The sequence below is a fragment of the Aegilops tauschii genome, chromosome 4, assembly GCF_002575655.3.
Source record: "Aegilops tauschii subsp. strangulata cultivar AL8/78 chromosome 4, Aet v6.0, whole genome shotgun sequence".
Lineage (NCBI taxonomy): Eukaryota > Viridiplantae > Streptophyta > Magnoliopsida > Poales > Poaceae > Aegilops > Aegilops tauschii.
Window position 1 is genome coordinate 74,834,089 of NC_053038.3, and position 24,213 is coordinate 74,858,301.

The 24,213-nt window shown below is 47.7% G+C and overlaps 1 protein-coding gene across 1 annotated transcript; it reads left to right on the forward strand.

The window, feature by feature from the left end:
* The first annotated feature begins 13,923 nt into the window (after positions 1-13,923).
* Positions 13,924-18,051, forward strand: LOC109760664 (aldehyde dehydrogenase family 3 member I1, chloroplastic). Its single transcript, XM_020319473.4, has 10 exons — positions 13,924-14,461; positions 15,369-15,437; positions 15,550-15,646; positions 16,202-16,408; positions 16,493-16,608; positions 16,690-16,794; positions 16,890-17,062; positions 17,168-17,258; positions 17,389-17,538; positions 17,616-18,051. The coding sequence occupies exons 1-10, from the start codon at positions 14,270-14,272 to the stop codon at positions 17,859-17,861; spliced, it is 1,446 nt and encodes a 481-aa protein (XP_020175062.1). The 5' UTR covers positions 13,924-14,269; the 3' UTR covers positions 17,862-18,051.
* Positions 18,052-24,213: the final 6,162 nt, after the last annotated feature.

Genomic DNA, 24,213 nt, shown 5'->3' on the forward strand with positions numbered 1-24,213 from the left:
GAACTTTCGCCTTACTTCATCAGTGCCGAGGAAGTCCTACAAGGCAATTTTGCAGGAACGGCGAAGGACGGCGGAGTTTGTCTCACGACCAGTTTGATCACTAATGAGAGTCTCAAACGATGCCTGCAATGCGATGGACAGATGTAGCTCCTCCTCCACCATCGGAGGCAGATCCGCTGCAATCGTCAGAAGCAAATCGCTGACCGTTGGCTCATTGTCATCCTCCATCTCCATCTCCTCATGCTCGTCGTCAGTCTCCATCGCCGCATGGTCCTCCTGCATCCACGCCTCCTCTTGTGCAGCCTCACTTGGCGCAGCTTCGAGCTCCTTCGGAGAAGGATCTAAATGGACATATGGGGAACAAGGCGGAGAGGGGCATGGAGATAGATGGCTGGATATCAGGTGATTCCATCTGCCATCAATCTTGTTGCAGGTGGTGATTTTCAGATGAACCATGGCCGGGGGTTGATATGTGCAGGATTTGCTCATCGGAATTGGCTGGCGCAAGACAGTTCTTGTTGGGGAACGTAGTTGAAAGATCGTGGATGTCGCCTAGAGGGGGGTGAATAGGCGCTTTAAAATAATTACGGTTTAGGCTTGAACAAATGCGGAATAAACCTAGCGGTTAATTTGCCAAGCACAAAACCTACAACAACTAGGCTCACCTATGTGCACCAACAACTTATGCTAAGCAAGATAAACTACTAGGTGATAGCAAGATATATGACAAGAAACAATATGGCTATCACAAAGTAAAGTGCATAAGTAAAGAGCTCGGGTAAGAGATAACCGAGGCACGCGGAGACGACGATGTATCCTGAAGTTCACACCCTTGCGGACGCTAATCTCCGTTTGGAGCGGTGTGGAGGCACAATGCTCCCCAAGAAGCCACTAGGGCCACCGTAATCTCCTCACGCCCTCGCACAATGCAAGATGCCGTGATTCCACTAAGGGACCCTTGAGGGCGGTCACCGAACCCATACAAATGGCAACCCTTGGGGGCGGTCACCGAACCCGTACACTTTGGCAACCCTTGGGGGCGGTCACCGGTACCCGTCAAATTGCTCGGGGCGATCTCCACAACCTAATTGGAGACCCTGACGCTTGCCCGGAGCTTTACACCACAATGATTGAGCTCCGAACAACACCAACCGTCTAGGGCGCCAAGGCACCCAAGAGGAACAAGCTCTAGGGTGTCCAAACACCCAAGAGTAACAAGCTCAAGGGTACCAAGCACCCAAGAGTAATGAGCTTCTCAACTTGTAACTTCCACGTATCACGTGGAGAACTCAAACTGATCCACCAAATGCAATGGCAAGGGCACACGGAGTGCCCAAATCCTTCTCTCTCAAATCCCACCGAAGCAACTAATGCTAGGGAGAAGATGAGAGGAAGAACAAGAAGGAGAACACCAAGAACTCCAAGATCTAGATCCAATGGGTTCCCCTCACATAGAGGAGAAAGTGATTGGTGGAAATGTGGATCTAGATCTCCTCTCTCTTTTCCCTCAAAAACTAGCAAGAATCCATGGAGGGATTGAGAGTTAGCAAGCTCGAAGAAGGTCAACAACGGGGGAAGAACACGATCTCAAAGGATAAGGTTCATTGGGGAAGAAGACCCCCTTTTATAGGAGGGGGAAAATCCAACCGTTATGTGCTCAGCCCGCACACGAGCGGTACTACCGCTCGGGCAGAAGAAGCAGGGAAAAGGAGCAACAAAACAAGAACCTTGGGGCGGTAGTACCGCCGATAAGCGGTACTACCGCTCACCCCAGCGGTACTACCACTGGAGGAGCAGAACACGGGACAAAAGGAGGCAGGACAGAGCAGAGTACGGTGGCAGTAGTGCAGTAGCAGTACTATCGCTCGACCGGAGCGGTACTACTGCTTATAGGCGGTACTACCGTGCCTTACTGCCGCGCGACTACTGCTGAACCCGACATGAAAAGAGCAGACCCAAAATCGAGGCGGTAGTAGAGCGGTACTGGAGCGGTACTACCGCTTGACGCTACAAGCGGTACTACCGCTGCCACCGCGGTACTACCGCAGGGAGAAAAACAGAACTGCCAAAACTTCTTCATATGAGCTCCGAATTGAGCAAACTCAAGCTTGTTGGATACAAGACGACGAGTAGCATCAAAACAGCATAACCTCCAACCGAGAAGAACCAGCATAACCTCCAACATCGAAAACATCATAGAAGATGCGAGTGAACTCCGTTTTCGATGAACTCGAGCTTGTCATCAAATGACCATAAGCTCCAAAACTCACAAAGAGAAGAACCAAACAAGAACCAATAAAGATGATGCAAGGATGAAATGGTTTGAGCTCTCTATGAACAATACGATGAAGCTTCTCATCGAGAGACCCCCTTTATAGTATGGCAATCGATCCTATAACCCGGTCTCCCAACTACCATCATGAGACCGGTAAAATAGAAAACCTATCAACAGCAAACCTTTGCCTTGCACATGGTCCACTTGAGCTAGATGATGACGATCTTGACTCCCTCAAGATGGACCACCTTTCTTGATTGCGTTGACTCGATGAAGACTAGTTGATTGCTCCCCCATACTCCACTATGGGCGAGCCACCCTTCCGCACATCTCCACAAGTCCATTGTCACCACAATGGATGGCAAGCTTCAAGCATTTGATCTCTTCGTGATGCTTTACTTGAACTTGCCCGCTTCACTTGAACTTGCACACCGCAACCTAACCCCACAAAGAACTCTCACGAAGACCATGGGTTAGTACACAAAGCGTAATTGACAATGCTTACCATACCATGGGATCGCTTGATCCCTCGGTACATCTTGTGCGCTTTGTGTGTTGATCAACTTGATTCACTCTTGACTTAGTCTTGATCAACCTTGACTCTTTCCAACTCTCTTCATTTGGATGATGTCTTGAAGGTAAACATGAATGATCACACAATCTTCTTCTTCAAGACATGCTTGCAATAAGCTCAACTCTCACATGACCAATCTTTGGATAATTCCTTAATAACACCTTGGTCACCACATAAACTCCTTGAAACCAACACATGGACTTCAAGAAATGCCTATGGACAAATCCTTCAAATATAACTCAAGGCAACCATTAGTCCATAGAGATTATCATCAATTACCAAAACCAAACATGGGGGCGCCGCATGTTCTTTCAGTAGTATTTCAAAAAAATTCCTACGATCACACAAGATCTATCTAAGAGAAGCATAGCGACGAGCGGGGAGAGAGTGTCCACGTACCCTCGTAGACTGAAAGCGGAAGCGTTAAGTAACGCGGTTGATGTAGTCGAACGTCTTCGCGATCCAACCGATCAAGTACAGAATGCGCGGCACCTCCGCGATCTGCACACGTTCAGCTCGGTGACGTCCCTCAAACTCTAGATCCAGCTAAGGCCAAGGGAGAGTTCCATCAGCACGACGGCGTGCTGATGGTGATGATGAAGTTACCGGCGCAGGGCTTCGCCTAAGTACTATGACGATATGACCGAGGTGTAAAACTATGGAGGGGGGCACCGCACACGGCTAAAGATCAACTTGTGTGTCTATGGGGTGCCCCCCTCCCCCGTGTATAAAGGAGGGGAGGAGGAGGCCGGCCGGCCACAAGGGGCGCGCCAAAGAGGGAGGAATCCTACTCCTAGTAGGAGTAGGTTTCCTCCTTTCCTAGTCCAAGTAGGAGAAGGGGGGAAGGAGGAGGAGGAGAGAAGGAAGGAGGGGGGCGCCGCCCCCTCCCCTTGTCCAATTCGGATTGTGGCAAAGGGGGAGGGGCGCCACCTCCTGGCCTGCCCTCTCTCTTCTCCACTAAGGCCCATGAGGCCCAATAGCTTCCGGGGGGGGGGGGGGTCCGGTAACCCCCGGTACTCCGAAACTTATCCGAAACGACCCGAACCATTCCGGTGTCCGAATGTAGCCTTCCAATATATGAATCTTTATGTCTCGACCATTTCGAGACTCCTCGTCATGTCCGTGATCTCATCCGGGACTCCGAACAACCTTCGGTACATCAAATCACATAAACTCATAATACCAATCGTCATCGAACGTTAAGCGTGCGGACCCTACGGGTTCGAGAACTATGTAGACATGACCGAGACACCTCTTCGGCCAATAAACAATAGTGGAACCTGGATGCTCATATTGGTTCCTACATATTCTACGAAGATCTTTATTGGTCAAACTGCATAACAACATACGTTGTTCCCTTTGTCATCGGTATGTTACTTGCCCGAGATTCGATCGTCGGTATCACCATACCTAGTTCAATCTCGTTACCGGCAAGTCTCTTTAATCGTTTCATAGTGCATCATCCCACAACTATCTCATTAGTCACATTGCTTGCAAGGCTTATAGTGATGTGCATTACCGAGAGGGCCCATAGATACCTCTCCGACAATCGAAGTGACAAATCCTAATCTCGATCTATGCCAACTCAACAAACACCATAGGAGACACCTGTAGAGCATCTTTATAATCACCCAGTTACGTTGTGACGTTTGATAGCACACTAAGTGTTCCTCCGGTATTTGGGAGTTGCGTAATCCCATAGTTAGAGGAACATGTATAAGTCATGATGAAAGCAATAGCAACAAACTAAACGATCATAGTGCTAAGCTAATGGATGGGTCTTGTCCATCACATCATTCTCTAATGATGTGATCCTGTTCATCAAATGACAACAGATGTCTATGGCTAGGAAACATAACCATCTTTGATAAACAAGCTAGTCAAGTAGAGGCATACTAGGGACACTCTGTTCTCTATATATTCACACATGTACTAAGTTTCCAGTTAATACAATTCTAGCATGAATAATAAACATTTATCATGATATAAGGAAATGCAAATAACAACTTTATTATTGCCTCTAGGGCACATTTCCTTCAATTCTATAGGTGGGCAGACGGCAAAAAAAAGGAAAACGCGGGAAGCAGTTATACTAGGGAGGGAAAATTCTACATTCGCTGGGGACGTGGCATTGGGCTGGCGACGGGCGGTCATCCGGGTATGCCATAAAGGATGCAAAGAGGCATCTAATATCAGCAAGGACCAGCTTCCCTTCCGATAGCTCATCTAACAGAACTCCCAACTTAAGCGTGTTGAGGCTAGAGTAGTCTGACGATGGGTGACCGGATGGGAAGTGGCCTCGATGTTAAATTAATTGATGGGATGGGTCAATGTAAACATTTAAGTGTGTACAAAACCGGTTGTGTACATGCTTAAATGTATATAGTGCTCTGTCCTATCAGTTAAATTAACCTCGAGGTCCTTGTTTTGCAAATTTTGACAATTTTTGTTTTCTGAACACATGTTAATTGGCTTGAAGAACGTCTATCACATTACTTTACAACATGTTTCCAAAAAAGGTGATATGGATTCGGTCAACTTATAAGTCATGTCTGTCAAATTAACCTCCAAGTACTTGTTCTCAAAATTTTAAGAATGATTTTTTGGTCAACTTTTCAGTCATGTCCGTCAAATTAACCTTCAAGTCATTGTTTTCATAATGTTGACAATGATTTTTTGATGTTTCAAGACATGTTTACTTGATCCTAGATGGCCTATGCCATTACTTCAAGACATGTTTTCAAAAATGTGATATGTGTTTGGTCAATTTTTGAAGAATGTATGTGGCATTCTAATAGGTGTTATATGTCTGATTGACAACCAATATCAGCAAGGTGCATCTTCCCTTTTGGTACCTCATTCGGAAAAGAACTTGAATGTTAAGTGTGCTGTGGCTGGAGCAGACTGAGGATGGGTAACCGATTGGGAACTGACTGTACCTCGAGGTTGATTTAATCGATGTGATAAGTCTTTATAAACATTGTCTAAATGTTTATAAAGGCCCGTCACATCCTTTAAAATAATTTCGAAGTCCTTGTTTTTAAAAATTTGGGAATGTATTTCAATTATTTTATTGAATTTTGGTGCATGACATTCATGAAAATGTCCCACAAAGTCTGCTCCATTTTGATTGTATTTCAGTTGCAAAAGTTAAAAAGAATAAAAGGTTTTTCATACACCATTTTGTTATTTTACGTATATTTTCCTTATCACTTGATTGCAAAATTTATGTTGCATTTTTATCCTATTATTTCTGTGCTACAGCTAACAAGTGGGCCCAAAACCAGAGAAATGCCCGTGTATAGTCCCATCAGCTTCACCGTGTTTGTTCATCTCCTTTACTGAAAACCCCCACTCACCCGCGTATAGTCCCAATCTAGTCTCTCGCCCCTGTCACCGGCGTGTATTGCGGCCATACTTCGCCGCAGCTTCATCTACGCCGACGAGGATTGTTGCCATCTTTCCCCCTTGATCTAACACGCCAACTCAGGTAGACGCCCGTCATCTACGCTTGCCGTGGTTCATGATTTCCTGTACCAAAAAAACTGCGCTGTCGGGTTCAGTCAGACCAAGTGAAGGTAAGTCTTCATATACATCTACTTATCCGATGCAAATCGCCTTAATCCACTACAAAACTCCTCGAGATGCTATTTTTGATATAATTGAGGGTTTCGATATGCAGTGCCGAAAGTGTTTCGACACCAGGAATCTCTGCAGTCTCCCTTATGTTCAGAGGGACAAGTACCTACACATCACACTTCCGCAAGGATTCAAAGAAATTATGGTATGGTTCTCAGATTTGAAGTATATCAAACATACATGTCGTTCAAGTGTTTGGTTAAGGTGTGAAGATTCTCTGCATGTGGATTTTAACATAAATGCTGATCGATTTAATGACTGGTTCATAAGTAGAAAAGTCTGCTCATGAGTTGAACAGAAACCATGCTTATTAATGAAAAGTATCTAGAAATAGGAAGAGCTAAATAAATTTGGTAAAGTGACAATGTACCTCCTTGGTACCACTTGCTCCTACATTCCCCTCTTTAGATGTCAGAAGTAACCTATGTGTAATCTGAAAATTGCTTTTATGATTATTATGATATAGAAATTTCTAGATTTGTATTGCAGCACTGATATTTTCATAAATCATTCTGAAACTAACAGATTCAGAACCTAATTTGTGATATCCATTCCTATATTCTAGAAAGCACTGTCGGAAATGGTATTTACCCCTCTCATAAACGATACCTACTTCATAAATAGCCTGAATAATTTTGAGCAATCTGTGAATTTTGCTCAGTGCATCCCCTGCTTTGCTAGAGATGTACATGTGAAGAAGCTGAGTATAAACAGATCTGTCAGGAGCATTGTTACATGTCCTAGTGGAGATAGGAGAGGGCTTCTGTGTTCTATACAGGATCAGGAATGAAGAAGATAATACCTTTTTCACATGAGGTGCTTGGAAATATTTTGCCAAAGTGTACTAGATGGAAGTAGGTATGGAAATGTCCCTCAGACTAGATGGAAAACATAAACGTCGCCTCTGGGTACGTTCGAGCATTGATCCAATAACTCATCCGTGTAAGTATTCTAGCAAATATCAAGTAGTTTATCTAAAAACATTTCATCGGGCTGCTATTTTTAATAAATCTTATTTACAAATATTGTCAAAGCTTATTACATAGTGGATATTGTAACAAAACAATCTATAGACAACATGGAGGTTACTGAAGGGAGCAGAGTAACCTGGGAAGAGATGTGGTTTGTCGTTGGCTTTGTTGATCAAATTTGGATGCTCGTGGACGGTTACAATGCTGGACCAAGAGATCATTCCTACGTGCCCCTGTTGCACACTTTGAACAAGACCAACATTGACGACAGAATCATGGTTAGAATTGTATCTACTCTCAGCATCTTTAGATAGTCCAGGTACTTATGTAGATTGCTGAAAGTGTTTAAATTGTGTTATGCCACCAGATACTCCCACAACGTGTTGTGCGTAAGGAAATGGGTGCAAATGGTGAGCTGACCATTGTTCTCCATCCTAGAGTGAACATCAGTACCACTTCATACCCGGCTTCAGGACAAGGAGATGGAAGCATCGTCCTTAATGGGTGGAGCGAAGTAGTCGACGTGTACAACATGGATATTAGAGACAGGATGATCTTCGTGCTACACCATGGACATGCAGGGACCTTTCTCTTCATTTGTTTCATTGCTGCTGAACTAGATGAGGAGTAGTTCTGACTCTCTGTCATGTTGCCTCAGTGATCTTCCATCTCTGTATGTATGTCATGTTTTATGCTACTGCTGGTACTGATGTGATGATGATGAACATGTATGTTCTATGAAGTAGTATTAAGAGATTATGCCCTTTTGTAATACTCAGAGCACGCATGGAGAAATGCTCAATGGATTTCGATACGAGAATCTCAACCCTAAACACTGAAAATTTGATTCTAATATGTTATAAACTCTGCCATGGTAGAATTTATAAGGTACTATGATGTGAACACCAACAAGCCATTTTGTTATCCATTTTTCTAAACCCGCCTAACACTGTTTGTGACACGAAACATTTTCTGTGACACTACAAATCGTCTAGGAAAATGGACATGCCTAGTGACGCCAAAAGCGTCGTAAAATTGCAGGCCAAAACGTCGCTGAAGTTGGCTAGGGTGCTGCCCCGCAAGGAAAACACCTCGTGACGAGGGACCGCCACAGGAAATGATTTTAGGCGACGTTTCCTGTCTCGTCGCCAGGGTTATTATCGCTAAATAGGCGAAATTTTGTAGTGGTACCTTCGAGTTGGACTTAGGCATTTCTACATAGTTTTCATTGAGATGTGGCCTGTTAACCCTGGTACTTCCTAAAGGACAGTCTTGTTCGGTACTTCGAAGCCACTTCTATCTTAGCAAAACCTCCGTGTTTTCTTTTCCATGTACTCTTGAGAGATTCGTCTTTGAGAGTTATATTGGATAACTCAGTATCATTGAGCGTATTGAGAACTTTTTCTACAAACATGTGGTTCCTTTCTAACCATTTAAATTTTGAACAGACCGGGTACTTCCGAGAAGCTTTATTTGGTATTGTTGGATAAGTTACTTTTTCAATGTAATGGTCAGATTTCTATCAAGCTGTTTATATTGACACCCATAGCCATTCACGAAAACAAGTTCTTTAGAGAGAGAGATCTCATTCCAAGCATTTCACCAACTCTTGAGGATTTCCTAGGCATAGAAGAGAGGATTTAGGAAGAATGTTGGGTGATTCCAAACTTCTTATTGATTCTATGAAGTTCTTGATGATCTATTTCATGAACTCCTATATGCCTAACTGTTCATCTCTCTTGCTTTATCCCTATGATTTTTGTGTGTGTGTGTGTGTGAGAGAGAGAGAGAGATCATATGGTTTCTTGAGAGTGCTTTGATTGAAGATCTTTTGACGAGTTCATGCAAGTGACCTATGGAGGGTTTGCACCTCCTGGACGGTTAGGAGTCACTTGAGAGCCTTCACCCACCATACAGTGAAGGAACAAGAGTTAGTAAACGACCCAGAGATCGCCTTCTTTGTGAAGATCTACCTCGAGTGATACTTGACCTTTGTGGTTGAAGGATCAAAGATGCACTACGTCGACTAGAGGGGGGGAGGGTGAATAGGCGACTACCAAATTTAATCTTTTCTTAGTTGCTTTTAGAGTCTAGTGAGGAAATGTAAGTTCTCTAGATATGAAGTTAGATGATACACCATATATGACGTGTTACAACAAACTAGCAAGCTACACAAGGCAACAAACAAGCAAGTAAATCTAGGGTTAGAGACAACCGAAAGTGATGGAGATATAGACTTAATCCAAAGTCCACATTCATGGGGGATGCTAATCTCCGTTGCAGAGGTGGGGAATAACAAATGCTCCCATGACAATGAATGTCTCACCTAAGTCTCCAAGAACCTTCGTCAAAGAATGCCCAAGTTCCCTCTCGCTAGGGGTAACTCTTTAGGCGAGCTCCAAACTCTCGAAAAATGAGCACGGGGCACAACCACACAACTTGGAAGCTCTCGGGAGACACCAATCCTCCTAGGGTTCCCATAGACCCAAGAGTAACAAATCACACAAGAACTTCAATGGATTAAAGATTGATTTTGTGGAGATGTAGATGGAGGTCTCCTCATTGCCCCCCCCTAAAGGTGTGAGTGTTTGGTTTGCTAGAGAGGAAGGAGTGTGAGCTTGGAGGTGGTCAACAATGGTGGAGATGATGGATGGTTTCTCAACGACAGTGCATAACTCCATCGGCAACAACTTTGGTGTGTCGTCTGACACATGTGGGACGGAGATGATGGATGGTTTTTGAGGACTTGATTGTATTTCCTTTTTCCTTTTGGGAATTTCTTGTGATACTGTTATTTGATTAATTTAGAGCCTCGACTCATCTAAAAAATGTAAATTAGTATGATCGACAAAATAACAATGAATTGAGCTGTATGACAAATAAATTGATGGGTATGGCTATGTCTCAATCGAATGAGATTTAACCAAGTCTCACTCAGGTGACATAACATGCAAGAAAGAAATAAAACTGAAAAGAAAAGTTTGCACAAATCTCAATGTAAGATTCTGCATTCCAGCGAGCCAAGCCAGCCGAGCTAGCGACCCACTTGGAAGTCAAAGGCCCCATTAAGATGCCGTTTCTTCACCTGGCTGGCCCTCAGGAACCGGTGTTGGACCTCGGATAGGCTTGCACGCCGAGGGCTACCACACCAAGCCACTTGCCCTTTCTGCAACCAACAAGACGAGACCATGCAACATCTTCTCATCGGCTGCGTTTTTGCGAGGCAGGTTTGGCAGTGGTGCACCTCTTTGGCTGGAAGGATGGAGTACCTTCCCCTGCCAGACGAGGATCTGGGCGAGTGGTGCATGAGACAGGAGGAGACTATGGAGCATCGGAAGTCTAATCGGGCTCTGTGCTGTTGGTAATGTGGACGTTGTGGAAATATAGGAATGACATTGTGTTTGAGGGACACACACCATCTCTGTCAGGTGTGCTGCAGAAGATACAATCGGAGGGTGCTATCTGGACAAAGGCAGGCCTGATTAATGGCGAGGTCCTAGGGCAAGAGCCAGCTAGGGTAGAGCTGATCAGGCACGAGTAGCTTTGCCTTTTGAGAGTACCGGGTAGGGCGGATGTAATCCGCTTGTAAATAAGCTAAATGTTGTACTGGTGGTTTGGGGCTCCCTACGCCCTCTTCTTCTTTAATGAATGATACGCACACTCGTGCGTATTCTAGAAAAAAAATCTTAATGTAAGATATCATAGATATAGCATCGACCAAGACATAATCAAATTTTAGTCGACTGAGATTTAGTAAATTTAGTAAGACTGTAAATTAATTAAGAGTGCACGTGTGATTGACTCGAGTGCACACAAATTGCACGCCATATCCCTATTCTCCCATGGTATTGACGTCTTGGAAAATCTGTTAGTCCCTCGCATACTAGATCAGTTTGGATAATATCATACCCCGATGAACTATTAAAACCTTTTTTTTAATTACGCCTAGACGTAACATATTTTTATAGAAGGTAGAATAGTAAGTACAAAAAAACTACCGTTCGTTACGAACAACGAGCGTAGCACAAACACAGCACACAGGCACCAACGGCCATACAACACTACAAAAGCACAAGCGCCTGTCCTAACAGATAACAACACCGCATCTCAACCCACACCAAGCAACTTCGAAGACCAACTACTCCCACATAACTTCGCTTGTCGACGCACCATCCATCCTGAATGCCGAAGAGGAGGTGGCAGGTAAATGGCAGGACTTGCTCCGATATGAGGAAAACACCGTCTTGGATGCACCGGTCATGGTCGTGCATAGCGCTGCCGGGCATCAGAATAGGACCACGACAAACACCGGAGAAGAGCAACGAGGAACGAAGCCGTGTCTCCAAACACGATACTCCCAACAAAGGAGCGACGTCAAGTACGCCGCCATCGTGCCGATCCGACTGAATCAAGGCTTTCGCCCGGAGACAACAACCAACTCCACACGAGCGAGGGAAATGTCGAAACACCTCGGCGACGCCTCCAAGGAGGGGGGCAACACCCACAGGCGCCATCGCCGCCGGCCCGGCAAGAGCCGTGCGAGATTTTCATCTGGTCATCGCACATCTCCACACCTCGAAAGAATTGGCCAGCACCGTCCAAGACGCTATGCACCGCCGCCACCGCAACGCCTCGCCATTGTAGCTGCATAGCCAAAGATCGCCGACAGACCGCACAACAAGGATAAGCGCCGCCCACCAAACACCACGACTTGTCCGAGGAACCACAACCACCCAATTCCTCCAGCAAGGGCTAGAACCGCCACCCAAGTCTATCATCCGCTCCAAACAGACAGACTTTCAACGATCCCACACCTAGCCGCGGGCAACTCCCACACCGGCACCACCGGGAGACCACCGCCGCTCGCCACACAGCCCAGAGGTGGCCCGGACGCTCGCTGCTCGCCAGGAACTCCCTCCTAGCCGAGCCATCGTAGCTCCGCCACCCACCTGGACGGTGGTTCGCGCCGCCGCCTCCAGTACGTGCCGCGGCCACCAGCCCGCCTCACCACACCGCTGTTGTCCCTACCAAGACCGCCGCCTCTTCACGTCTCTTACTGTGCACCGTCTTCGGTCACCACCACACCGAGCCCCCACCGCAATTGCTAGCACCACCACCGTGCCTAGCAGCCGTGGAAGCCCGGCGTCACCACGCCCGCCGTGAGCCACGCCCGGGTCCCAACCGGCTAGATCCAGATCCAGGGAGGGGGATCGGGACGAAACCGAGACCTCCGGCCGCTGCAGCCGCAGGCACCACCGCCGGACGGAGCTCACATCACCCCGGAAGCCGCCGCGCCCTCACGGCACCACGCCCCAAACGCCGCCGCCGACTGAGCACCGCGCCATGGCCATGGGGCGGGAAGCTGCGCCGAGGAGAGGCCCTGCCCGGGCTTTGCCCGATAGAGGCCCTTGGCGGCGGCAAGGGGGAGGGGAGGGATGGGGGTTGGCCGGCTAAAACCTATTTAAAAGGATTGTAATGCTGTAACCTCTTAAGTAATAGTACAATCATTTTATTATCCGGCAAAAAAATATAATAATCGAAGGAAGTAATAAAAGACATTGACGATAAGGTCAGAGGTGATGTAAAAAGTCAACGAAAGAGATTGGGTAGAAAGCCACATTAGCGATAAGATAGATTCAGTTGAGTGTGCGGCATGTACAAATTCTTCACATTTTTCATCTTCTACTTTTTCTGCATGACTTCTTATAATTCTTGAAAAATATATGAACACATTTCTTTTTGAGTTCATGTGTGCAGTTTGCCAAATTCCGTTCACTTTCAATAACCGCAATAGACATGTTACATTTTTTGCAAATCTTTGGACAGGTAGTTTTGTACTTCCTCCATCTCAAATTACTTGTTTAGATTTATCTAGACGTGGGTGTATCTAACACTAAACCATGTTTAGATACATGCGTATTTAGACAAATGTAAGATAAATAATTCGGGTTGGAGGTAACACTACGTCAACTCATGACCCTGGGTGTATCTTAAATTATCACGTAAACAATGGCTACTGCGGCATCCTCGCAAAAAAATGGCTACTGTGGCAATCAAATGTTTCTTTAAGAGCAAGATGGCTTAACTTAGTCTGATCCGTAAACTACACCCGATCGAGTAATTAATTGTTTTTTTTCTTCGCAAAAAAAGAGAGTAATTAATTGTTTTCATTTATGTGAGATTTTTTAAATCTAGAATCCTTTTATGTGAGATTAAACCTCGCCAGAATGGGAAACAAACTGAACTAAGAAATAAAAAAGGAATGGAAAACAAACTGCACGCCATATCACACCATTCGGCCGCGTGGATCGACTTGTGTTGGGTGCACGTAGTCAGAGAAAGAAAGAGATGGGAACGATACGAGCCAACAAAACTCGCACCATGTCGCCCGCGCCTCGATGCCTCCGGCGGCTTCCTGTGATCCTGTCTGCGTCACTCGCAAGATTCCAACCAACAGATTAGATGGAGAAAAAAGTCTAAACAGATCTCATCGGCCCGCCGGCCGGTGGAGAAGATATCAACACTTTGATGGTGTATCTCCCTTTTAATATCTTCTATAGTAATTCTAATAATCTGGTGATCTTATTTTTCAAACCAACGCAACAAACCAATCAGGGCGTATATATAGGGAAGGGTCCATCTCCATCTCCGTCTCCATCTCCATCTCCATCCCTGGGTTGGGTGCACACTTCTCTCCCACCCCCACCAGGCCACAACCATCTCTCCCTCCCCTGTTTCTCGCCTTATCTCCATTGCCGCCTGCTGCGCGCTTCAGCCTAGCCAAGGAACGAGGAGGAGCGGGTTGTTGTCATGGCGGCGTCGGCGGCGGCGGTGATGGAGGAGCTGCGGGGCAGCTTCAGGGAGGGGCGGACGCGGCCGGCCGAGTGGCGGACAGCGCAGCTCAGGGCGCTCGTCAGGATGATCGAGGAGAAGGAGGACGACATCAGCGACGCGCTCCACGCCGACCTCGCCAAGCCGCGCATGGAGGCCTACCTCCACGAGGTATGTAGCACTTCCATCTCCATATCGAATCTTCAAGTTGACTCCAACAGGATATATAGGAGGATTCTTGGGTTGGTAAGAACTGAACGGAATTCCAGCTCTGTTTGCATGATTCTCTCTCCCTCCGCGTGCCCGTGCGTGATTGCATCCCGTTTGTAAATCCATGGAAGTAAATTTGATGAGAGCCTGCCGGCGCTGGATCAGTCGCCCCGAGTTCGTTCGTCTTGAACTTCTCCGTATCTGATCTTCAATGGATCAGTAAAATTCTTCCCATTAATTGTTCGTCTTGCACAGACATACTCCTCACAACCCACAAGATTCGTTTTCTCTTTGGACCATCTTGCCTTCTCCTCGGCCGATAGCTCAATCAGGCTACTCGATTCATCCAAACCTTGGTGGGGTTGTCGGCCAGCGGTGGCTTTGGGAAAGTTAGGCGTGCTAGTCCCTTTCCTCGCAACTCCCGGAAAGGGTTGCGTGCCAAATAAATAAATAAATGATTACTCCTCCATTGCCGGCGGCGTCCCTTCCAAGAAAACCGCTTTGTTTGCTCCCGTGTCAGACAAAGTCTGCGTCCTCAGTCAAATATCGCCGCCTGCGTAAATACGTTTCTACTACTTGCTCTCTTCTTGCAAAGACTTCCGTTGAAATATCATATTCGTCTGAGGCAGGGGTTCCTAAGCTGGCCAGTCACAGTCTGTAGTTACTGAAGCATTGCCTTTACTATCAAGCTACGACTAGGAAATGCCATACTAGTCAAATTTGGTGATTGCAATCTGTAAAACAACAGAAATAAATGAACAGAGAAGCATGATGACCACATGTTAGGACTAGGAATGCCATACTAGTCAAATGCCGGCCTAGTAACTGATGACCACATGTTGTTGACATCTGTCTGTTCATGACTCAGATATCGCTGGCGAAAGGGGCCTGTATGTTTGCCCTCAAGGGGCTCAAGAATTGGATGAAGCCCGACAAGGTAGGGAAATCCATTCTCCACATACTACTGATTACACTCGTTTCTAAATAAAAATCCATTGATTTTGCTGGTATGGTATGTGTCACCTTTACTAATTTATATATATTTCCAGGTACCTTCTGCCATAACTACATTCCCATCCACTGCTCAAATCGTGCCGGAGCCCCTGGGTGTTGTTCTCGTCATATCAGCCTGGAACTATCCTTTCTGTAAGTCAATGGCATTGAAGACTGTACTATATAGCGAGACAGTTGAGTAGGGATTTAATCCATGCAATTTGTGTGGGAGAGGCTACGAGGATACACTATTTAACCATTGATTAATCTGTTGCCTGATGGTGCTGGAGGTTTATGGCATGAGTTTGATATGCTCCCGTGTCCCGCGCTCAAGGATTGGCTACATGCCAATCTGTTTCATAGTTGGTACCTTTCCTTTTCGTTGAACAAACATCGATTTCTGCAGTTATGCTCTAACGCAATCTTATGTCACAAGTCCTGATTTTTTTCAACACATGCGCATTACGACGGCAGGTTCCGACAGTCTTAATTATGGCACCATTACATTTTTGGTGACCAAAAACAAAATTTTAGTTATTATTTTACCATCTAAACACTTAATGTCTTGGGACTGGTGCTTTCGACCGGTTGAATTTGGTCAGAAATTGTAAATTAATTTCCCCCTTCTGTATTGAGTATTTTTTGCCTGTTAGATTCCTAGATGACCGTTCGATATTAAGATGACTAATAATCTCACCTTCGTTATAGTGCTATCCATCGAGCCCGTCATTGGAGCAATTGCTGCTGGGAATGCTGTTGTGCTGAAGCCATCAGAAATTGCGCCAGCAACATCGTCATTGTTCGCGAAGCTGCTACCAGAGTACGTTGATAGCTCGTGTATAAAAGTTGTGGAGGGAGGTGTCACTGAAACAGGTGCACTCTTAGGACAAAGATGGGATAAGATCTTCTACACAGGTTAAGTTCTTACCTGTCAAATACTTTCTGCTTCTTCAATTAATGTTGTGTTTCTAACAGTGCACTCATTCATTTGAACTGCAGGAAATGGTAATGTAGCCCGCGTAGTGTTGGCAGCAGCTGCGAAGCATCTAACCCCTGTTGCTCTGGAGCTCGGTGGAAAATGCCCTGTTATTGTTGACTCTAACGTCGATCTGCATGTAAGCGATATCTAAAAATATTGTCAACTCTTACAACAAAAAGTAGTCTTTTGGTTTTCTTAACAGAGATTTTCCTTCAAGGTTGCTGCTAAGAGGATTGCTGTTGGTAAATGGGGCTGTAACAATGGCCAGGCATGCATTGCTCCTGATTACATCATAACGACAAAAGCGTTCGTAACAGAGCTGGTACCTACACTACTATTATAACTACCAGCCAAATAATTGCTTCTGCCAACTTAAGTTCTATATATTTACTTATCTAGGAAATAAACTTTCTGCAGGTCGACTCTTTGAAAAGAGTCTTGGAAAGGTTCTACGGGGAGGATCCGTTGCAATCGGCGGACCTGTCTCGTATTGTGAGTATTAGCCATTTCAAACGATTAACGAAGTTGATAGAGGACAAGGAAGTTGCCACCAAGATTCAGCTCGGTGGTCAGACAGATCAGGAGCAACTGTGAGAACTCGACAATTTATAGCGTGAACTTTCAGTCACAAACTCACAGTTGGGTTTTGGAAGGTGTTTAATTGAGAGCGCTAACTTTTGTTTCTTATGTCGCAGAAAAATAGCTCCTACGGTGTTGGTAGATGTTCCTCTTGATACAGAACTTATGACAGGGGAAATATTTGGCCCTATGCTTCCAATTATAACGGTTAGTACTCCTCTGCCTTGATTTGAGACAATAAGTAATGTTCCTAGAGTGCACCGAGATCTGCTTGAAAATATTCAGAATTAAACCTAGTATCCAACCCTGTTTGGATTCTTTGAACTATGGTTGCCAGGTCGACAAGATTGAAGAAAGCATCGCGCACATCAACGCTGGGGCAAAGCCACTGGCGGCCTACCTCTTCACCAAGGACAAGAAACTGCAACAAGATTTCGTCTCAAACGTCTCGGCAGGAGGCATGCTCGTCAACGACGTAGCCCTACACGTAACTGCTCATGAACTCTGTGAATCAATCTTCTGAACCAAAAACATGCATCCTCCTGAACACATCACATTTTACAGCTGACGAACCCACATTTGCCGTTCGGTGGCGTGGGCGACAGCGGCACGGGGTCGTACCATGGCAAGTTCAGCTTCGACTGCTTCACCCACAGGAAGGCGGTGCTGATCCGCGGGTTCGGTGGCGAGGCGAATGCAAGGTACCCGCCCTACACGGCAGAGAAGCAGAGGATCTTGAGGGGCCTCATCAAGGGCAGCTTCTTTGCGCTGATCCTTGCGCTCCTGGGGTTCCCAAGGGAGAAGCGTTAGCTGAGTTGAGCTCCCTCCCTTCTCCAGTAGAGCATAGCAGGATTGTTCATGTTCATGAGGGCGATGTGGTGCACTTCTGCACTGTGAAGCGCCAGTGCGCGAGTGTGTTCAACAGGTGTAAAATATGGGACTATCATCGGATTTCTGGATGTAATTTAATTTTACATAAATAAACCTGGTTTGCTAGTTACTGCAGCGTGAAGGATGAAGAGGATTATGCCCTGCTTGCCAGAATTGTCCGTAATGATTCATCATTTCACTGCATTGTGAGACTTGCTGCATTTGTTAATTAAGGGAGTTTAGAACAAGCTTGACAGCCCGAAGGACCGGTTGCCCAAAAACCTACTCCCCGGCATAATATTACACAAATAAGTTACTCCAGTCAAACCCCAATTCTTCGCCTCACACTGGATTTTTTTTTCAAAGCGCACCTGAATTTTATTACTTAATTCACCACAGGGCTAAGCCGCCCAGCAAGACGAGCTGTTTTGCGACTGAGCGTTGTTTCGGAACACGACCTTGTTCCTTCTCTTCCATAGACGCCAACAGCAAAGCATCACGAAGGCGGACGGCGAGGCCGCCCCAACGGCAGGAGAGGCGTCGAACTGGTGGAGGGAGGCCATCGAGGCGACAGCCCCAGACGTGTCCAGAAGAACACCGCGAACGGACATCCGAAAATGAGGTGATCGGCAGTTTCCAGAGCCGCAGGGCAGCAGGGGCATCCAGTGTCGGTGTCAAAACCGGTGGATTTCGGGTAGGGGATCCCGAACTGTGCGTCTAGAGTTGATGGTAATAGGGGACACAATGTTTACCCAGGTTCGGGCCCTCTCTATGAAGATAATACCCCACTTCCTGCTTGATTGATCTTGATGAATATGAGTATTACAAGAGTTGATCTACCACGAGATCGTAATGGCTAAAACCCTAGAAGTCTAGCCTGTATGACTATGGTTATGATTATCTATCCTCTACGGACTAAGCCCTCCGGTTTATATAGACACCGAAGGGGACTAGGGGTGTACAAAGTCGGTTACAGAGAAACGAATCTTCATATTTGGACGCCATGGTTGCCTTCCACGCCAAGGAGAGTCCCATCCGGACACGGGAGAAAGTCTTCGGTCTTTGTATCCTCACAGCCCATTAGTCCGGCCCATGTCTAACAGGCCGGACGCTCGAGGGCCCCTTAGTCCAGGACTCCCTCAGTAGCCCCTGAACCAGGCTTCAATGACGAGGTGTCCGGCGCGCAGATTATCTTCGGCATTGCAAGGCGGGTTCCCCTTTCCGAACACTCCAAGATAGTCTTCAGACGCAACGAGCGTGTCCGGATCTGCAACACAAGTATCACACACAACCGTAGAGAGTATAATATTTCACGAGTCCAATCCGCTGACAACTTTTTATAAGATGACATCACGTCTCCCCGGTTATTATTTCAAACCGTTTTCATCCGCCGTTTCATGTTTCGAGATGCGGTTTTCATTGGCACGTCTTGTCAAAGCAGAGATCGTGTCCCCTTATTACGGGATTCTCATCAATACGGGCGTGGGTAATCCAACCATGCCGTTTGCACAGCCCTTGGGAACAGGCGAGTTTCAACGCGAGTGGGGAGGCGCTTGATATTCACGGCCTTTATAAGGAGATAAGGATTCCCTTTTCTTCACCCACGCCTTCTCTCTTCCTCTGTCCTTCCATTCTCGAGCTCCAGCGCCCAAGTCCTCATCTTTTCCGCCTCAAGAAAGCACTCAACCATGTCCGGATCTGGAGGGCAAGGCAAGTGGAAGACCTCCTCCGTTAAGGAGAAGGACATCACCGAGCTCCGGGAGGCCGGGTATTTGGCGAAAGGAATCGCTCACCGGCTTCCGGCCACGGGGCAAGTCGTCCCCACCCCGAAGCCCAATGAGAGGGTGGTGTTCATCCCCCATTTCGTCCGCGGGTTAGGGTTTCCTCTTCACCCTTTAGTCCGCGGACTTATGTTCTATTACGGGCTAGATTTCCATGATCTAGCCTCAAACTCCTTCCTCAACATCTCGGCATTTATTGTCGTGTGCGAGGCCTTCCTCCGCATTCCTCCCCACTTCGGACTATGGCTCAAGATCTTCAACGTAAAGCCGAAAGTGGTGGATGGCCAACACGCGGAGTGCGGAGGTGCCATGGTGAGCAAGTGCCCAATGTCACATGGCCCAAGGGTACTTTCGTGGAAACCGTCAAAGAGTGGCAGAAGCTGTGGTTCTATATCACAGAGCCCCGCGACGCCACCTGGGCCGCGCCACCCGAGTTCAAATCCGGAGCTCCAATGCGGCTCACCTCCTGGATAGAGAAGGGCCCAAATTGGTCTTCGTTGGACGAACTGATAGCGCTGCAAACGCGCACCCAAAGCATGGTGGATAAAAACATCAAGCTCGTCAACGTGATCCAGGTGATGCTAGTTCGCCGGATCCTTCCATGCCAGAGCCGAACATGCCCTTTATGGGAATTTGATCCGGAGAAGCACCAGACCTTGGAGAGGCTCTTCAGAACTACTCACGAAGATGTCTGGAAGTTGCTCTCTAAAGGCAACGAGACGCCGCCGGACATAGACTCGGACCGCGGCACGATCTAGCCCATCCTGCCAGTGCGGTAAGTCCTTCACATCGAGGTGTATCCTCTACTTGCTTGTTCAAGGAAGATATCTAAAACTTTGCTATTTATTTTTTCAGGTATGGACAGAGAAAGTGGAGCGGATTCGATGTCCGGCTCCGCTGCCCGAGGAACCAGTCATCCCGCTCCTGGCGAAGATGCTGGTTCCGGCGCCCTACAAGACGCCGGAGAAGAAGGCCAAGAAGAAGGCCAAGGGGGTCCGGAGTGGCCCCCGCCGCAAGGGAGCTTCGGACGTGTCGTCCGAAGACAAGACTCACTCCTCTGCCGCCGAAGACGACGACGAGGAGGAGGAAGAAAGCAACTCTCCCCCTGATGGGGGATGGAAGAAGAGGGCGGCCTCCACAAATCTAGAGGTAGAGGCGCCAAGAGGGGGAAGGGCCCCCTCACGGATAACTCCGCGTGGGACATCGACAGCAGCCCAGAGCGACGCCCCCGAGCGAAGCCCCTGGCCGCATCGTGAGTAGCAATTGAGGGTGGTCACCAGCGACTAAGCATTGTTTCGGAACATGACCTCGTTCCTTCTCTTCCATAGACGCCAACAACAAAGCATCACGAAGGCGGACGGCGAGGCCGCCCCAACAGCAGGAGAGGCGTCGAACTGGTGGAGGGAGGCCACCGAGGCGACAGCCCCAGACGTGTCCAAAAGCACACCGAGAACGGACATCCGAAAATGAGGTGATCAGCAGTTTCCAGAGCCGCAGGGCAGCAGGGGCACCCAGTGTCGGTGTCAAAACCAGCGGATTTCGGGTAGGGGGTCCCGAACTGTGCGTCTAGAGTTGATGGTAATAGGGGACACAATGTTTACCCAGGTTCGGGCCCTCTCTATGGAGGTAATACCCCACTTCCTGCTTGATTGATCTTGATGAATATGAGTATTACAAGAGTTGATCTACCACGAGATCGTAATGGCTAAAACCCTAGAAGTCTAGCATGTATGACTATGGTTATGATTATCTATCCTCTACGGACTAAGCCCTCCGGTTTATATAGACACCGAAGGGGACTAGGGGTGTACAAAGTCGGTTATAGAGAAATGAATCTTCATATTTGGACGCCAAGGTTGCCTTCCACGCCAAGGAGAGTCCCATCCGGACACGGGAGAAAGTCTTCGGTCTTTGTATCCTCACAGCCCATTAGTCCGGCCCATGTCCAACAGGCCGGACGCCCGAGGACCCCTTAGTCCAGGACTCCCTCAGTAGCCTCTGAACTAGGCTTCAATGACGAGGTGTCCGGCACGCAGATTGTCTTCGGCATTGCAAGGCAGGTTCCCCTTTCCGAATACTCCAAGATAGTCTTCGGACGCAACGAGCGTGTCCGGATCTGCAACACAAGTACCACACACAACCGTAGAGAGTATAATATTTCACGAGTCCAATCCGCTGACAACTTTTTGTAAGATGACATCACGTCTGCCCGGTTATTATTTCAAACCGTTTTCATCTGCCGTTCCATGTTTCGAGATGCGGTTTTCATTGGCACGTCTTGTCAAAGCAGAGATCGTGTCCCCTTATTGCGGGATTCTCATCAATACGGGCGTGGGTAATCCAACCGTGCCATTTGCACAACCCTTGGGAACAGGCGAGTTTCAAGGCGAGTGGGGAGGCGCTTGATATTCACGGCCTTTATAAGGAGATAAGGATTCCCTTTTCTTCACCCACGCCTTCTCTCTTCCTCTGTCCTTCCATTCTCGAGCTCCAGCGCCCAAGTCCTCATCTTTTCCGCCTCAAGAAAGCACTCAACCATGTCCGGATCTGGAGGGCAAGGCAAGTGGATGACCTCCTCTGTTAAGGAGAAGGACATCACCGAGCTCCGGGAGGCCGGGTATCTGGCGAAAGGAACCGCTCACCGGCTTCCGGCCACGGGGCAAGTCGTCCCCACCCTGAAGCCCAATGAGAGGGTGGTGTTCATCCCCCATTTTGTCTGCGGGTTAGGGTTTCCTCTTCACCCTTTAGTCCATGGACTTATGTTCTATTACGGGCTAGATTTCCATGATCTAGCCCCAAACTCCTTCCTCAACATCTCGGCATTTATTGTAATGTGCGAGGCCTTCCTCCGCATTCCTCCCCACTTCGGACTATGGCTCAAGATCTTCAACGTGAAGCCAAAGGTGGTGGATGGCCAACACGCGGAGTGTGGAGGTGCCATGGTGATGTGGAGCATCCTACGATCATCCCCATGTACACTCGAGCCTATGCCTTTGGACCTAAGGTGAACCCGCTCCTAAATGCTTCTCCTTTCCATTCATGTGAGACATGGTTGCTACCTAATGCAAGGACACTACATATGCCTAGGTACCAAGGAGACCCTCTCGGAGATGCTCGGAATGATGGACAAGTCCCCAAGTACAAGGATGAAGGAGCACGACGAGAGGAACCGGAGAAAGGCTACAGGACCCGGACATCCGGCCAGGCCCCGGACATCCGGCCCCTCCCGCAAGCCCGGACATGCGGCATCAGCCCGGAAATCCGGCGCCCATCACAGAAGGCACCCGAAGCTGAACCACGTCAGCTCGGACATCCGGCCAGAGGCCCGGACATCCGGCTCTTCCCGAGCCGCCGGACATCCGGCACCCCAGCCCGGACATCCGACCCCGCCTATCCAGAGACTACAGAAGTTTGCACCGCCAGCCCAGACATCCGGCCCCCAGCCCGAACATCCGGCCACTCCTGAAGCCCCGGACATCCGGCTCCGTCTGTCTGCGCACAGTAAAGGGCCGAGGCCCGTGTACCCCTTCGACCCCCTAAACTATATATACTCCTTCTCCTCCATCTTTCTAGGGTTAGCATTGGTTTAGCTCATTTAGAGATAGAGCTTTTCTCATCCATATCGGATCTACTCCACGAGAGAGACCGCGGCCCCTCTACGGAGACGATCCACCTTGGATTCAAGACCTCCTCACGGAGAAGACCCCCATCAAAAGACCTCCTCACGGAGAAGAACCGGTTACCCTTTGTATCGTCCTTTGTTGAACTTGGATCTTGTATCTTACCTTTGTGTTCATCGATCTAGTGCATGTGTGATCTATTCTTGTTGGTTGAGTGATTTCTCTCGTGTCCCCCTCGTGTTTCCCCTCGTGTTCATCACGTTCTTCGTAGGGATCCGCTCCTTTCGTGAAAGATCGGCCATCTAGGGTTCCGCCCTACATCATCTTGGTATCATGAGCCACGTTGATCACGATTTCGGAGCCTCCCCATTGTGTTTTCTAGCCTTGTTTTGTTGATTTTGTCCCAAATTCGAAAATTGGCCCACAAAAATAGCCCCAATTTTTTTTTGTGATTTGTTGGTTTGATGAAGTTTTGTTGGATTTGATCCATGGATTTGCTTTGTTACTTGTGGATCGGGCTTTCCCCCATTTTTCCCCACTTTCCATCCACGAAATTTCTCCAATTTTGCCCCCAAAATCATCAATTTCCGCCCCCAAAATCGAGTTCCTCGAGTTCATCCTCGGATTTGGAGCCCGGACATCCGGCCCGTAGCCCCGGACATCTGGCCCATGGCCCGGACATCCGACTCCTGGAGCGCATTTTCGCGCGCGGTTCTGGACATCAGGTGCCAGAAATCCGGCCAAAGCCCCGGATGTCCGACCCCTGTACATTTCAGCTTTTCCGTTTCACCGTTTTGTGCATACTTCCACATCCGGAGTCCGATTTTCGCGTTCTTTAGCTCGTTGAGTAGCTATTGACATCCTCTACCCCTCTAGATAGGTCCCATCACC